Source organism: Lacerta agilis, chromosome 12 (genome assembly GCF_009819535.1).
Source record: "Lacerta agilis isolate rLacAgi1 chromosome 12, rLacAgi1.pri, whole genome shotgun sequence".
NCBI classification, from domain to species: Eukaryota; Metazoa; Chordata; class Lepidosauria; order Squamata; family Lacertidae; genus Lacerta; species Lacerta agilis.
Window position 1 is genome coordinate 49,919,595 of NC_046323.1, and position 16,272 is coordinate 49,935,866.

The 16,272-nt window shown below is 45.3% G+C and overlaps 1 protein-coding gene across 8 annotated transcripts in view; it reads left to right on the top strand.

Moving 5' to 3' along the window:
* Nucleotides 1-16,272, top strand: part of ADCYAP1R1 (ADCYAP receptor type I) — a 120,476-nt gene that overhangs the window by 83,051 nt on the left and 21,153 nt on the right. For all 8 annotated transcript variants that reach the window (XM_033165720.1, XM_033165725.1, XM_033165723.1 and 5 more), the window contains exons 6-13: nt 474-512; nt 3,626-3,750; nt 4,253-4,350; nt 5,639-5,771; nt 8,538-8,691; nt 8,807-8,867; nt 9,468-9,537; nt 12,685-12,776. In XM_033165720.1, coding sequence (XP_033021611.1) covers nt 474-512; nt 3,626-3,750; nt 4,253-4,350; nt 5,639-5,771; nt 8,538-8,691; nt 8,807-8,867; nt 9,468-9,537; nt 12,685-12,776 — 772 coding nt within the window. The remainder of the gene's footprint in view (nt 1-473; nt 513-3,625; nt 3,751-4,252; nt 4,351-5,638; nt 5,772-8,537; nt 8,692-8,806; nt 8,868-9,467; nt 9,538-12,684; nt 12,777-16,272) is intronic.

Sequence of the window (16,272 nt, forward strand, 5' to 3'; positions counted from 1 at the left end):
TGTAGCCTATCGTCGATAAGAAGAGTTCCACAGGTTGATTTGCTCACTTCTTCCCTCTGGCCGTGCCCAACATTGGCATGCGGCCCTTGGATAGTTGCCCATGGAGCCATGCAGCCCCCCCCAGGCTTAAAAAGACCCCCCCACCCTTGAACTGGAGCCCACTTCACCAGATGTGTGATCACCGTGGCAACTGGGTCTACATGTGGGTGTTGGTAAGGGAGGTCACATGACAAAGAAATGCAAAACGAAACAGCCCTATGACAATGGCATTAAAGCTTAAATGTATGCAGAATATATTTCTGAGAGCTTATGGCGCAATAAATTTGCCAGTCTGTGAAGATGCCACAAGTCATTTCAGCTGCAACGGAGGAACGCGGCAGGTCCCCTTGATGTTCCTTTAAGGTTTTCCCCCCCAAACAAAGTTGCTCTTTCTCCAAGATGACGTTCTCATGGTGGCCGCACTTCTTTCGCAGGTGACCTCGAGCTCCTGGACAATGCAGACGAAATTCTAGGTAAGAGGAAAGAGACTGGGTGACAGTGGTTTGGCACCTCACAGCACCCCTCTGAACTGGTAGACGGAGAGAAAGGGATTTGAAGCTGGAGCTAAATGGATATTAATTTCCTAATCAATTCTAATTATAGTGGTACGCGCGGCAGCCTATTACTGTGCATGGTATTATGAAAATGTATTCTCAAGTGCTACCATCTAGCAGGGACATAATTATACATTATACTTATTGCCGTAACAACAATTACTGAGCGACGTCAAAGAACAGACGCCCCCCTCCCGCCTGCAACGCTGCCATTCGCAGCGACGTCTCGAGTGGGAAGCCAGCGCGTGGCAGGGAGTTGCGCATTGCGCCAACGAAGCTCCCGAAAGGGCCCTGAGCATCGCGCACTCCTCTGGAGCTCAGAGAGCTCGGGAAATGGTGACACCCAGATCGCTTTGGAAACGCAAGAGTGTTGTCGGTCCAAACAGACTGCGTCTCGCATCGTTCAGACCACAAAGCGCTCCACACGAGGCCATGTTGCAATAGGACATGGAAGTGATGACAGACAATCCCTTACAGTCCTTTTCTCCCCCACCCAAGCGGGCCACCTTGCCCCCGTGACTGAGGGGGCTGGCCTGCATCATCATCAAATTTTATTTATACCCCGTCCTCCTCAGCCAAGACCGGGCTCAGGGCGGCTCAGGGCGGCTTGATTAAAATACGACTTAAAAACAAGATTAAAATACAAAATTAAAATGCAGCCTCATTTCAGTAGAAACTCAAATCAAAAACTGTCTGGGGAAGAAAACGTCAAATCTTCACCAAGGCATGACGTAAGCACGGCAGAATTTTGAGGGGGCCCTCCTTGAAAATGTTCTGCCACCTCATTCTCCCACCATCTCTCATCCAATATCAAGTCCTTGAAAGCACTTACTCAGGGGTGTAGGAAGCGGGTGGCAGGGGTGGACCACCCCGGGTGCTTTCACTGGGGGGGGGGTGCTGCCCACCCGCGACTCCCTAGCCCACCCACAGCTTGGATTAGGCTCGGGAGTGTGGGCGGGTGGCGCGCCGAATGTCACCCCCCTCTGTGAGAGCACCCGGGAGGGCACCGTCCACATCACACACACACACACCCCTTGGGAGTGCGCCCGCCCTGGGCAGCATGGGCATATGCTCCGCTGCTGCACTTATACTAAGTTTTTTGCTATATCTGCAGAACCCTCCTTGCACCTCACCCGGAGCTGTTTTTTCACTCGGACGTCCAGTTAGGTCCCTCCTGAACTGGTTCTTGCAGGTTTTGTGGTCTGGCCTCGTGTGCCCAAAGCAAATAATTGATGCTAATACGTAATAATGGGTTTTCTGCAGAATTCCCACCTCCGTCTCTCAGATAATGAAAAGAAATGCTGAAGCGTCACTCGTGTTTGGCAACAGAGGAACTGAGAATTCATTGAATTCAGATCACACCACAATCCTGCCAGAAGAGGGGTAACATGCCCAACATTAATTAGCACCCCCGGTTTGCAAGGGCATTCAAGGCCAAATTACAGTGCATGAATTTTTTTCCAACTTTTTTTTAAATGAAAATTAACTAGCAAATTCAGCAAATACACAGGTCATTACTAGGGGAAGACATCGTGAGATAACTCATTGCTTGGGACGTTTTTCTGATCAGGAAGCCCCAATGGCCAGGAAGGCTGCCGAGCACTTGAAAAACTTTTCATGGAAAGAAAAGGGGAGACACGCCACCACCCATGGGTGGCTCCTGACAATAAAGCAAGTTCGTGTGTGTGTGTGTGTGTGTGTGTGTATAATTGCTTCACAAAAGTAAAAAGAAAACACACACCCCATCAGTTAGCAAAAATATGTCACATAAAAAGAAAAAGGTTACCAAAAAAAAAATGTTCCATATAAATAAAATAAAGTTCTCCCATACTTTAAGACAGGGGTGGCCAAATCCCAAGAGACTGTGATCTACTCACAGAGTTAAAAAAAGTGGGAGTGATGTACCCCCTTTTGGGGTTCACATCAAGGTTGCTGAGCTTTTTTTTAGAAGGAGGAAGGCCTATTTTGTGGGGTTTGGGTCAAGGCTATTGAGCTTTTTCATGGAGGAGGTAAATGTTGAGCTTTTTTAAGGGGAGCCACAGTTGTTCAGCTTCTTTGGCGGGGAGCCAGTGATCTACCGCAGATGTCCAGTGAGCTACCGGTGGATCACAATCTACCTGTTGGACATGCCTGCTTTAAGACTTCCATCTCTCTCAGCATGGGTCCTTCGTTTCCTCGTTTACTGCATTATATTATAACAATTAACTTCAGATATATTGCCTATACTCTTTATAATGTATTATATTGCAGGGATTAGTCAAAACGTGTTAAAGGTTTCATATGGGAACAATGTTCTTTTAAATATAATCTATAGTTATCCCGTTCTTTATTGAACTTTCGGATTGTCCGATTCCTAATTTTCTCTGTCATCTTTGCCAATTCTACATATTCAAACGTTTCCGCCTGCCATTCTTCTTTTGTTGGCAAAGTCTATCCATTCCACCTTCTAGCTATCGGCGTTCTCGCGGCAGTTGTTGCATACATAAATGCCCCCCTCAGCTACAATAAAATGAGTTTAATCCCACACTCACCGAAATCCTGAAGAAATCCGAAATAAATTCTAAAGCACTCTGAGAATAAATAAATCCTCTTTCACAGGAAGAGTAATAATAATAATAATAATAATAATAATAATAATAATAATAATAATAATAATTTATTATTTGTACCCCGCCCATCTGGCTGGGTCTCCCCAGCCACTCTGGGCGGCTTCCATCAAATATTAAAATACATTTAAAATATCACAGTTTAAAAACTTCCCTAAACAGGGCTGCCTTCAGGTATTTTCTGAATGTCAGGTAGTTGTTTATTCCCTTGACCTCTGATGGGAGGGTGTTCCACAGGCAAGCTGGCCACATGGAGAAATGTAAGAGAGGAAAAAATGGGAAACTGATATTGAGAGATTTTCCTATCCCCACTAAGATGTTAGCTCACAATAAAACAGAAGGCAGTAGTAATTCCTTTGCATTAGAGCATGTGTTCCAGTGGTAGAACATTTACCAAAGATGTTCCATGTTAATTTTAATTATTAGGTGGATCTGCAGATTTAAAGGTTGTCGGTAGGAACTGCACTGAGGACGGCTGGTCAGAATCTTTCCCCCATTATTATGATGCCTGCGGGTTCGATGAGAATGACACCATGGGAGATTATAACCAGGTAGGCTGGAATTTAGAGATGCTTAAGGATTTTTGGGAATTCTGACATGAGCTACCCAGATCCAGCTCCTCTGGAAAAACCTGTAGATTGGAATCCTTCTGATTTTGTAGTTCTCCAAATTTTGCGATTAAGTTATTATCTCAGAATGCACTCCCCCGACACTCCAAAAAGGAAATGCGTATCTATTGATGACATGCATTTAGAAACACGTACCTTGATAAAAAGATCGAATTAAATACTGCTTTTGATAATAGGCATATTTAAATATGAATCTGATGGGTGTGTTTTTTTATTTAAAAAAATGAGTAAAGAGAACGGAGCAGAGTTAGGAATAAGCACATGCAAAATTGATATGAACCAGATATTGGCTGATAAGTCCATCCCTGGGTGGGAGCAGTTGAAGATTACTCTTCCCAAAGCAAAAATCTGACAGTCATTTTTGCATCCCAGATCTGGATTTCATGATTCATAGTAATGAGCACATTGTGGTTTGCTTTCTCAGGATTACTACTACCTCTCGGTAAAGGCTCTGTACACAGTGGGCTACAGCACTTCCCTTGTGTCGCTCACCACTGCGATGGTGATCCTGTGCCGTTTCAGGTGAGTTTGGCGAGAGCGAGAGAGGTTTTGCCTCTGTGCCAATGGGGGGGGGGAATGGGGCTCGTGGTGTTGGGAAGCAGAGCAAGAAAACCCCTGTTAGGATTTTGTGTAGCCTCTGCTGCTTCAGCTTCGCTAGTGTGATTAGTATAAATCACATGAGTGTTTGAGAGAGTGTGTGGGAACGGAAGACTGTCTTATCTCTTCCGCCTCAGTGTGTTATTGTAAGTTGGTTTCACTTCTGCTGTGTCGCAGTTTGTTTCTTGTTCTGCCAGAGCTTGGAGAACAAAGACGTGTGTAATGGATTCTCTGTATATAGACTGTAAATAAACGTAGTTTAGACATACGGATGTTTCCCTCTTCTTGCTGCATGATGCTAGAAGACTTGTGTGCTCTTCTCATAAGAGAAGGGTCACAGATATAGGCACTCTGGACTGAAGGGACATGCCAGCCAGAGAGGGCCTCCTGGGAGATGCTCAGGGGTCTTGGAGTTCGCCGTCTCCAAGCAAGCGTCATTACCAACAACCCCTCCATATCTCAGCCACTGCAGTCTTGAGATACCATAAGCCTCATACTCAACGGTGCTTAGGAATGCTAAGAAACATAACAAACAAACCAGATGCAGATTTGAAAGGTTCAGTCAAAATGATTTGAGGCTTTGTATCAAAACATCAACAGAAGCCTGCTCCTTCGTTTCAGGAACCATCAGGCAAGATTTGGTTACGATGCCTGAAGAGGTGTCCAAATGCATAGAGAACAGATCATATTTAATAGACAAGAAATCCCTCCAAACCAAGAATTTCTGAGAGTGATTCACCTTGCATACCCTGTCAATGGAAGCACTGTACAAGGATCTCCACTCGTGGAGTGGGGCTTTCCCCGACGCCTCCGCCCTCTGTACCCCCGAAATTGGCTCCTGCGGGGTGAGGGGATTTGGAGAACACCCAGAATAGTGAGGGGGATTTGTTCCACCTGGAAAGTGCAACATGGAATTCCACTACAATATACAGTGGAATCCTGGTTCTTGAATGGCTTAGTTGACAAACAAATTGGCGCTCAGATGCCAAAAACCCGGAAGTAAGTGTTCCGGTTTCCGAACGTTTTTCGGAATCCGAACATTGAATGCGGTTGTCAGCTATTGTTTCCGGGGCACCTGCACCAATCGGAAGCCACACCTTGGTTTTTGAACAATTTGGGAGTCGAGTAGGTTCCACTGTATGCGGAATAAATAGGTTGCAGATTAGACATGGCCTTTCCTCCTTGGTGACTTTTCCTTCCCTCTCGCCCCCAGGAAACTGCACTGCACACGGAACTTCATTCACATGAATCTCTTTGTCTCGTTCATCCTGCGAGCCATTTCGGTCTTCATCAAGGATGGAGTTCTGTACGCTGAACAGGACAGCAACCATTGCTTTGTCTCAACGGTAAAGTGGGCTAGAAATCAAAGTCTAGCACTTTCCAGGAAGCGAAAAGAGGAATAAGAATAGATACAGAAATATAAATCATTGACGTAGTACGTATGTTTACACCAGGGGCAGAGAACCTCAGGCTTAGGAGCCAAATGCAGCCAGAGATCCAGATCCGTATTCGTCTTTGGGTGAATGTCTAGCTCTGTGCCACTAGCTATAATATAATAATTATTATTTATTATTATTTATACCCTGCCCATCTGGCTGGGTTTCCCTAGTCATTCCAGACAGCTCCCAACAAAATATCTAAAACACAATAAAACATCAAACATTAAAAATCTCTCTATATAAAGCTGCCTTCAGATGTCTTGTAAAAGTCAGATAGTTGTTTATTTCCTTGACATCTGATGGGAGGGTGTTCCACAGGGCAGGCACCACTACTGAGAAGGCCCTCTGCCTGGTTCCCTGTAACCTCACTTCTCGCAGTGAGAGAATAGCCAGAAGGCCCTCGGTGCTGGACCTCAGTGTCCATTATGGACGATGGGGGTGGAGACACTCCTTCAGGTGTACTGGCCAAGGCCATTTAGGACTTTAAAGGTCAGCACCAACACTTCGAATTGTGCTTGGAAATGTACTGGGAGCCAATGTGGGTCTTTCAGGACCCGTGTTATGTGGTCTCAGCGGCCACTCCCAGTCACCAGTCTAGTTGCTGCATTCTGGATTCATTGTAGTTTCCAGGTCACCTTCAAAGGTAGTCCCATGTAGAGTGCATTGCAATAGTCCAAGCGGGAGATACCGGTAACCAGAGTATGCACCACTCTGGCGAGACAGTCCACAGGTAGGTACCAGATGGAGCTGGTAGACAGCTGCTCTGGGCACAGAATTGACCTATGCCTCCATGGACAGCTGTGAGCCCAAAATTACTCCCAGGCTGCACACCTGGTCCTTCAGGGGCACAGTTGCCCCATTCAGGACCAGGGAGTCCTCCAAACCAGCCCGCCCCCTGTGCCCCCAAAACAGTACTTCTGTCTTGTCAGGATTCCACCTCAATCTGTTACGTGCCATCCATCCTCCAACTTTTGTTGTGAGTGGCAGGTTCTGCAGGCTGCAAGGACAGAAGGTTCTCTGGGTCACCCAGTGGGGTGCCTGCTTTTATAAGCTCCTGAGCAATTTGTCCACATTTTCTCCTCCATTCTTATCCACACGTCTTCCTTGAATTACTCCGCGCGCACATGCATTATACACACAGCTGGGTTCTTTTCTTGCTTTCAGGAAAGGCCTGGAGGACTTCAGTCTGCCAATTAGCGGCCATTGTTGTCTCTCTCCCGGCCTGCACTAGAAATCCGTAAGCTCCCTGCAACCTTTCATCAAACGCCTCCTGACAACTGGAATTGCTTTTTCTCTGCTTTTAGAGTGGCAGCATCTAGGTGGCAGTGTTTATATTCCACACACCCCCGCCCCCACGCAAATGCTTTTAGTCATATTTTAAAGTACAGGTCGTTGGGTGAAAAAAAATGATCATAATAATCCACGTTTTCCCCCATGAACTTAAAAATGCCATGGCTGACTTTGAGTACACTTTAAAAATGAGCTTTCTAGAGCAGCAGTGCAAAAGCTTTTCCAGAGGGCTGCTTTCCCATCTGGGCAGCATTCTGGGGGCTGCATGCTCGTTGCGGGAGAAGCCAGAAGCGAAATTGGGTAGAGAGACAAACACAGATTTTATTTTCTGTACGGTGGGCTAGTTTTTACACACACACACACACACACCTTCAGGCAGAGAAGACACATGATCAGAGTTTACGGATGCTTTTCAGGCAGGTGAAAACAGCTGGAAGTAGGGTTGCATCCTTTGTTTTGGCAACATACAGGGCAGGACAAGATGGGGCAGGAGACTTAGGTGTGTATGATTTTTTTTTTTTTTTTTGGTGCTGAAGTGACTTCAGAGCAATTCATTGCTAATGATGATGATGATGATGATGCTCTGCCCATCTGGCTGGGTTTCCCCAGCCACTCTGGGTGGCTTACAGCACATGAAAAAATTGTAAAACATTATTAGACATTAAAAATTTCCTAATACAGGTTTGCCTTCAGATGTCTTCTAAAAGTCAGATAGTTGTTTATCTCCTTGACATCTGACGGGAGGGTGTTTCATGGGGCAGGCACCACTACCGAGAAGGCCCTCTGCCTGGTTCCCTGTAACCTCGCTTCTCGTAGTGAGGGAACTGCCGGAAGGCCCTCGGAGCCGGACCTCAGTGAATGATGGAGGTGGAGGCACTCCTTCAGGTATACTGGGCTGAGGCCGTTTGCAGCATAAAGGATTTGGAATTGCTTTTTAAAAAAATTTGATATTTATTGAATTTTTAACAAAAACAAACATATATAAAAAAACATAACTACAATAACAACAAACACAATAACACAATAAAAACACAATAAAAACAATGCCACACTGGTACACAAACATACATGTGAATTTGTAAATCTGTCTGTGCTTTGCTACCCAGTGATACATGACCTTTCACATACCTTTTCAAATACCTGCATTTGGAGAGATTTCCTAACTGGCGGGGGCGGGGGAGAGAGAGAGGGGGGGGACCTGAAATACAAGACAAAACTATCAATACAGGGCACAGCATTTTACATTGGAAAAACGGGACAATCCTGGTAGCAACCCTACTTGGATGTGTGAAGCCGGGGCAAGGAAGGCTGCAGCCTGGGCAGAATCTTATGAGCCCAGCCGGGAGGCGGAGCAATCGGCTGATGTTCTTTTCTCTTCCGCAGGTGGAATGCAAGGCCGTGATGGTCTTTTTCCACTACTGCGTCATGTCCAACTATTTCTGGCTCTTCATCGAGGGGCTGTACCTTTTCACCTTGCTGGTGGAGACTTTCTTTCCAGAGAGGAGATACTTCTACTGGTACACCATCATCGGCTGGGGTATGTGTCTCCTTCCGTCGCTTCCTTTAGGAGCGCTTCCATCTTACCCACCCTCTGCTTGTAAAGGGCAGCGATCACGTACCCAACACCTCCTCCTCCTTCTTCTTCTCTGCAGGAACTCCTACCATTTGCGTCACCATCTGGGCTGTCCTCAGACTTCACTTTGATGACGTTGGGTAGGTGTCACTGTTTTACACTTGTCTACATCTTTGCTGTTGGCCACACATTTTCCACGCTGCCAGCACAAGTCCAGCAGGGCACAGGGGGAAAAAAGTGAGCACCGGATACTACCTGACCTTCCTATGCCTCTGCCCTCGGCTAGGCTTTTAGCGTTACAAACAGGCAAGGCAGGGACTGCGGTTGCTCACTTCCTGGGGCCCCCCTCTCTCCTGTTTGTATTTTTGACTGAGGTAAAGGTCTAAACCACTGAGCCTCTTGGGATTGCTGATCAGAAGGTTGGCGGTTCGAATCCGCACAACAACTGCTAGGTGGGCAGGAGCAGGGACCGAGCAACAGGAGCTCACCCCGTCGCGGGGATTCAAACCGCCGACCCTAGGCTCTGTGATTTAACCCACAGTGCCACCCGTGTCCCTTGTTGCCTGCTACTAAGGATTAAATGAGCAGAGGCTAAGTGGGGGTGCATCATGACTGAACTCATGTCAAGTGGGTCTGTGGCCTGGGTCCAGGTCACACCTGGAGCAGAAGTGTTTCATCTGGCCTCTTAATCTTTCTCCTTTATCTCTATGGTTTCTGCCCGCCTTCCATCTGGGTCTCAGCTGCTGGGACATGAACGACAACACAGCCTTGTGGTGGGTGATCAAAGGCCCTGTGATTGCATCAATAATGGTAAGTTGGAGAGGACAAAGGATGGCGCAGGAATGAGCCAGACTGGTAAATGAGCAGGTCTTCAATAACAGACCCCCCAGGTGTCCCTATTTTCCAGGGACAGCCCCAGATTTACGAAAGTTGTCCTGGTTTCTGATTTGATTCCAGAATGCCCTGCTGTTCCTTAGGACATCCCCTTTTTCATTGGAGAAATATTGAAGGGTATGGAGTTATGCAACCCCTGAGCTAAGGAGATAAGTAACTAGACAACCTTTAGAAGACATCTGAAGGCAGCCCCCTATAGGGAAGTTTAAAAAAATGTTTCATGTGGTTTTTTTTTAAAATAAGAATTTATTGGTTTTTCAAAATCAAAATACACAAAATACAAACATTACACAGACTACACAACAACAAAAACACACACAAACAAAACAATTAATTCCTCCTCCTTATCTTCTTTAGCATCCTAGGCTTGGGACTTCCTCATATCCTCTCTTTTGCATTCATTTCTAATCTTCTTTAGTAACTTTGTAACATTGCAAAATCTACTTTCTTACATCAAATCTTAATCTTACAATTATAATCAATATATCTTAAACCTTAAATCTTATTATTAACATCCTACCTCAAATCTTAGATCTTTTTTTATCAAATAAAACTTCAAATTACACATCTCTACCTCTTTTATCCTCTCTTCATTTAACTTAGTTATGCTGTGGCCTATATTTCCTCTTATTTCAATTTCAAATATATAAAAAAACAACACATTTTAACCAATACCTAAATATTCCTTCCATTCTCATAGTCCGTTTTCCCTCTGGTGTCGGGGTGCCGTGGTCAGCCTTTCCTTCCCTAATAATTCATACTTTACCCCACCCCTCTTCTGTCCAACATCACCCTCCCCTTTACCTTCCCCATCCCCCAGCAGTCTCCCGCCCAACATTCCACCAGTCCAGGTTCTCCTTCTATTATTTCCTTCATGTTCAATTTTACCGGTACTTCTTTTCCTTCTGTTCTTTCCTTCAGATGTAATTTCCTCTTCTCCAGAATGTAGCAATCTTCTTGATAAGTACTTGCAATAAGTTTATGACAAAGTGTCTTTCCTCCACTCTCAACTTCTTGTTGCAATTTCCATGGTTGTTGTTCTAGAATCTCTGGGCTGCCACCCCAGGAGTTCATTGTATTGTCCATACTAAGGGCTTCCCGCCTCTCACGCAAGGGAAGCCTTTCTTGTTTACCAGCTTGCGCATATTCCTCTTCAAAAAGTTGCACTGGATCAACATTCTTTCCATCCTTTCTATCAAGTGGATATATAGAACAGTTTTTCAAAGTAGCTCCAATGTGGGTAAACTTTTCTATGACATTCTGCTGAAGTAGTTGCAATTCAAACAATAGCCTTTCCTGGATTGATGTCATTGTTGAGTCTAAGGAGACCGTGGGATTTAAGTAGTCAGGAAGTGATAGGATCTCAGTACTTTTACAGCTGCGCCAGCTGGTCCACAGCCGCCATTAACCAGAGGGTTAACAGTATCTCTCTTTCACTTATAATCCACCAGAAGAAATTATTCAAGGTCCCAGTCTTATCCCCCAAACGGGATTTTCTAAAGTATACAAAATCAGCGTAAAACTTCCAAACAAATCCTAAGCGGCTCCAGCTCCCTTGATGTTATTTTGATCTTGCCGCTGTCAGAGAAAGACGGACTTCCTCATTTTAAATCTCTCTCCGTAAGCCAAATTTCAGTCTTTTAGGTACAAATTGCAGCTTTTTTGCAAAGGGAAAAGCTCTGGTTTTTTTGAGGATCAGCTCAAAGTTTTGCAGCTTTTTTGCAAAGGGAGAAGCCCTGTTTTTTGGAGGATCAGCTCAAAGTTTTGCAGCTTTTTTTGCAAAAGGAAAAGCCCTGTTTTTTGAGGATCAGCTCAGATTTGTGCAGCTTTTTTGCAAAGGGGGAAAAGCAAAGCTTCTTTTGCAAAGGGGGAAAAGCAAAGAGGAAAAGCCCTGTATTTGGGGGGTTCAACTCACATTTCTGCAGCTTCTTAATGAAAGGGAGCCATTTCCACAGTTTCCAGACAGATAATCTAATCAGCCAGTCACATGTCGCTGGGGAAACAAACAACCGCCCTCTGCAACACATTCAACAATGGAGGCCTGGGCAAGGGGTGGGGCCGAAAGGGAGCCCGGGATTCTTATCTATCTCCCAATCTCTTGCTGATCAGCTGCTGATCAGGCTCCTTTCAACACCCCCTTTTCTCTTTGTAAAAAGAAAAAAGCACGATCTGCTTTTGGCCCCTGGGCAATTCAGCTCCAGTGACCACCATTCGCTCCATAAAACGCACAGATATTTCCCCTTACTTTTAAGGAGGGGAAAAGTGCGTCTTCTGGAGCGAAAAATACAGTAGTTCCCGAACGTTTTGGCTCCCGAACATCGCCAACCCAAAAGTGACTTCCAGTTTGCGAACTATTTTTGGAAGCCGAACGTCTGTCGGGGAAAGCTCCTGCAGACAATCAGAAGCCACGCTTTGGTTTTCGAAAGTTTTGGAAGTCGAACGGACTTCCATAACATATTCCGTTCAACTTCCAAGGTACAACCGTATTCATAAATATTTCTTTTTTTTATAAAAGAAAAACAAAGAATCAGAAATTTTAACCACAAAGTATCACAGCACGGAAGAACAGAAGTACAAAGACACATTGCAGTGCCAAAGGGATAGTCAAGTATTAACTCTTGCAAATATTTCTCTTGCAAATAATAGAAATATTTATAAAAAATAAAAGGACTCTCGTTCCTTGGAGGTGTTCAGAGGGGGCTCCCCACTTTATGTGATTTCACGTATGTGCACAGGCACCCGAAAAGTAGCCCTGGTGGAAGTGGGAGGACGCCCTGTATATCTCCTTATGTTATTATTATGTTGTCTGTTATTATGCTTTTATATGCCATTATTATTATTATTATTATTATTATTATTATTATTATTATTATTCTCCATAAAATGTGTTCTTAATGTTGTACACTGCCCTGGGATCTTCTGATCAAAGGTGGCATATAAACTGAATAAATAACTGAATTAAATATTTGATGGAGGCGGTTTAGATCTGGTTAACTGAAGCTTCATGCTCCTGTTCTTTGGTGATTTACGGATCCCTTTTCTTCTTCCCCCCCCTCTCCCCAGATCAACTTTTTGCTTTTCGTGGGCATCATCATCATCCTAGTCCAGAAGCTCCAGTCACCTGATATCGGGGGCAACGAATCCAGCATTTACTTGTAAGTACAGCGCAGAACTGTCTGAGGAGCCCTAGTTGGTTTTGAGCTCTGACATACACATAGGAAAAAGTGAACATGTGGCTTGGGGGGGGGGTTCAATTTGGGAAGGTCGGGCTGGGAGAAATGCCTCTCTCTAACCGGTCATCTTGCACCAGTGTTCTTCAACCTTTGGGTGGACTACAACACCCATCATCCACAATGGTCATGGATTATGGTTGTTGTAGTCCACCTTCACCTGAGGGATTGAAGGCTGAAGAACGCTTGCGTATTGAGAGACAATACAGAGGTCAGCGGTGTGTCTCAGTTTAAGGAAGCTTTCTAAACAGTACATTTACCTTTTCTTGGAATATCAGGCTAAGGAAGAACTGAGATGAAGATGAAAGTGAGGAAAGCAAAGTTTTCCACATACGTATTTGGAACCTTGGGGTTGTGTTGGAATGTCTGTGTGTGTTCCATTTAAGGACAACGTAGCTACCGGTGTCCCCAAATTTCTGTTTTCATTTTGTTAACGAACACAAAAGCATCACCTCTTTCAAACAGCCATGGCGGAAATCTTCTGTTCATATAGATGATGTTTCTAAATTTATTTCAAAGCTAGAATGCCTTTAAAAAAAAATAGAACAAATTGCATTGGATTTTAGATTTCTGGAGGAAAACCCTTTTTAACAGGAGGCACAAGGAACAGGAGCAAGGGGGAATTAAGCATGTGGGAAGTTTCTTGCCATTCGTGGCTGTCATCACCGATTGCAGGAGAATGCCGATTTCTCTAACTTCAGCCAACTCTGCAGTTGTTACTGGACTATAGTAGGAGGCTCTGTGGTCTAAACCACTGAGCCTCTTGAGCTTGCTGATCGAAAGGTCGGCGGTTCGAATCCCCACAATGTGGTGAGCTCCTGTTGCTCTGTCCCAGCTTCTGCCAACCTAGCAGTTCGAAAGCACACCATTGCAAGTAGATAAATAGGTACCGCTGCAGCGGGAAGGGAAACGGCGTTTCCATGCGCTCTGGTTTCCATCACGGTGTTCCGTTGTGCCAGAAGCAGTTTAATCCTGCTGGCCACATGACCCAGAAAGCTGTCTGTGGACAAACGCCGGCTCCCTTGGCCTGAAAGCGAGATGAGTGCCGCAACCCCATAGTCACCTTTGACTGGACTTAACCGTCCAGGGGTCCTTTACCTTTTACCTTTACCTTTATAGCTCCCATCATCCCTGTCCATTGGCCACATAAGCTGGGACTGGGGAGTCAGAGCCCCCCCCCCCAAAAAAAAAATTGGGGGGAGAATATCCCACTGGCTACCCCTGTTTTGTGGCATTGCACTCATTGGGTGACTGTTTCACCTCTGCTGGGTGGGATTGTAAAGGAGGAAATACATTTTCCAGTCTGGATACCATTCATCTAAAAAGACTTCTGGGCAGAGAGTTTTCCCAGTGTTGTGCGCATTGAATCAATTTATCTGGCACCTCTGCTTCTGTGTTGCATATTAGGTCAGCATTCCAGTAGGGAAATTATTGGTGCTGTAATTTGGGATGGGCCATGCTATACAATCTCTCTGTAGGTCATGCCAACTTCCAAAGGTCACAGCTCTCGCCAGCTCCCACCATTGAGTGCTTTTTACTACCTTAGACAGCCCACTAGAATGAGACAGTCTTTGCCATGCACTTGAAGTTCAGCAAGGAATATGCTTGTCTAATCCCTGTTGGGAATTTTATCCAGCCTGGGGTTGCAGCATTCATACATGAGAGTTTTGTGGTGCTCCTTCCAACCTGGCATGGTGTATTTCTGCCTGAGGTTGTGCTGCTATGGAAAGTGAAAGAGCTGTCATTTCCCCCCTCTCAACCCCCCAAAATGGCCATTTGCTGCATGTTCATCCTACAGCTCACAGGGCGGCATCTTGTGTCAAGAGATTTGTCTTTAAAACAGCTCACAAGGGATGATTCGGGGGGGAGGGGGACCATAGCTCACTGGTTTGTGTGTCTGCTTTGTATGCATAAGGTTTCAGGTTCAATTCCCAACATGCCCAAATAGAGCTGAGAATTCCCCTGACCTGAAACCCTGGAGGCCTGCTGCCAGTCATTGTTGAGAATACTGTACTAGATGGAGGTAAGGCCTGACTCAATACAGTCGTACCTTGGAAGTCGAATGGAATCCATTCCGGAAGTCTGTTCGACTTCCAAAACGTTCGGAAACCAAAGCGTGGCTTCTGATTGGCTGCAGGAAGCCACCGAAGCCCCGGCGGACGTTCGGCTTCCAAAAATAGTTCGCAAACCGGAACAATCACTTCCAGGTTTGTGGCGTTCGGGAGCCAAAATGTTCGGGAACTAAGTTGTTTGACTTCCAAGGTACGACTGTATAAGGAAACTTCCTCTGTCCCTAAGCACCACATATCAAATGTTCTAATGCTCCCATCAGCTTCCAATATTGCACAGCCTAGAGTCCACATGGCGACCACATCTGCTGGCGATTTTTTTCCTATGTGTATGGTTAGCAACAGCAAAACAGAGACAGGCGATGTCATTCTCCCGTTTTCATTTGCTGCCATTTTTTTTAATTTCTGTTCATGTTGGCTTGCCGCTTCCTGTCTGGAGTCCCGCAGAAAAGTCTAATGTTGATGTCTGTGTTGCAAGGAATTGCCGATCCCGGTGCTACTTAGTGACCTTGAGTTGACTACTCGTGAAATATATTCACGGCGCCTTCAAAATGTGCATGGTTGCCGATATATGTAACCTGTGGTCATGCAGAGATCCTGCGTATGGATTGTACCGAGAATATAATAATGTGTGTGTGTCTTGAACCCAGAGCTCCAGTGCATGTGCAGAGTTCCACATGACATCAGGGTAGAAGGGAGACCCCATGCACACAATGAGGGACATGCATAAGTGTTGGTTTGCAACTGTCTGCTCCAATCAAGGTGTTCTTTTTGGTCTTGAGAAATCCAGGGCATGCACAGAGCTCATCTCCTAACAAGGGCTTCCTTCTGTATAGCAAGGAAAGGTTGTGTTCACAAAGTGGTATTAGAATCCGAGCTTTGTGGGAATGTTCAGGGAGGCAAGAGAGGATATATTGTTTATTAATACCCTTCCTAACTTGCATTAGCAAGTTTCTTTACCTAGCAGGGTTTTCCATTCCCCTTTTAAACGCACAGCAGGTAGCTGGTTGCAGGCTTGTGTAAGCCTCTCAGTATTAGATTCCTGGTAAGTTCCCTTATATCTCCTCTTAAAAAGAATAAACACACGGCAATCTTCTTGAAAGTCAATAAAAGAAGTTTACTCACATCATCAGAGTTGGATCCCTGAAGGCAGACTTAGTTATAGAGATATAGCTGTGGATCTATCCCATATGGGGATAATCCCAGTGTCCTCTGTTGGCTGAAAGCCAATAGAGCATTTCTAGCTAAAAAGCTGCTCCAACGATGGAGGAAGTCAAAGAGAGAGTGTGTGTTGCGTGCCTTGTCCTTTTGTCACCTGGACAGGTAAGGTCACACCCACCTCTAGTCACATG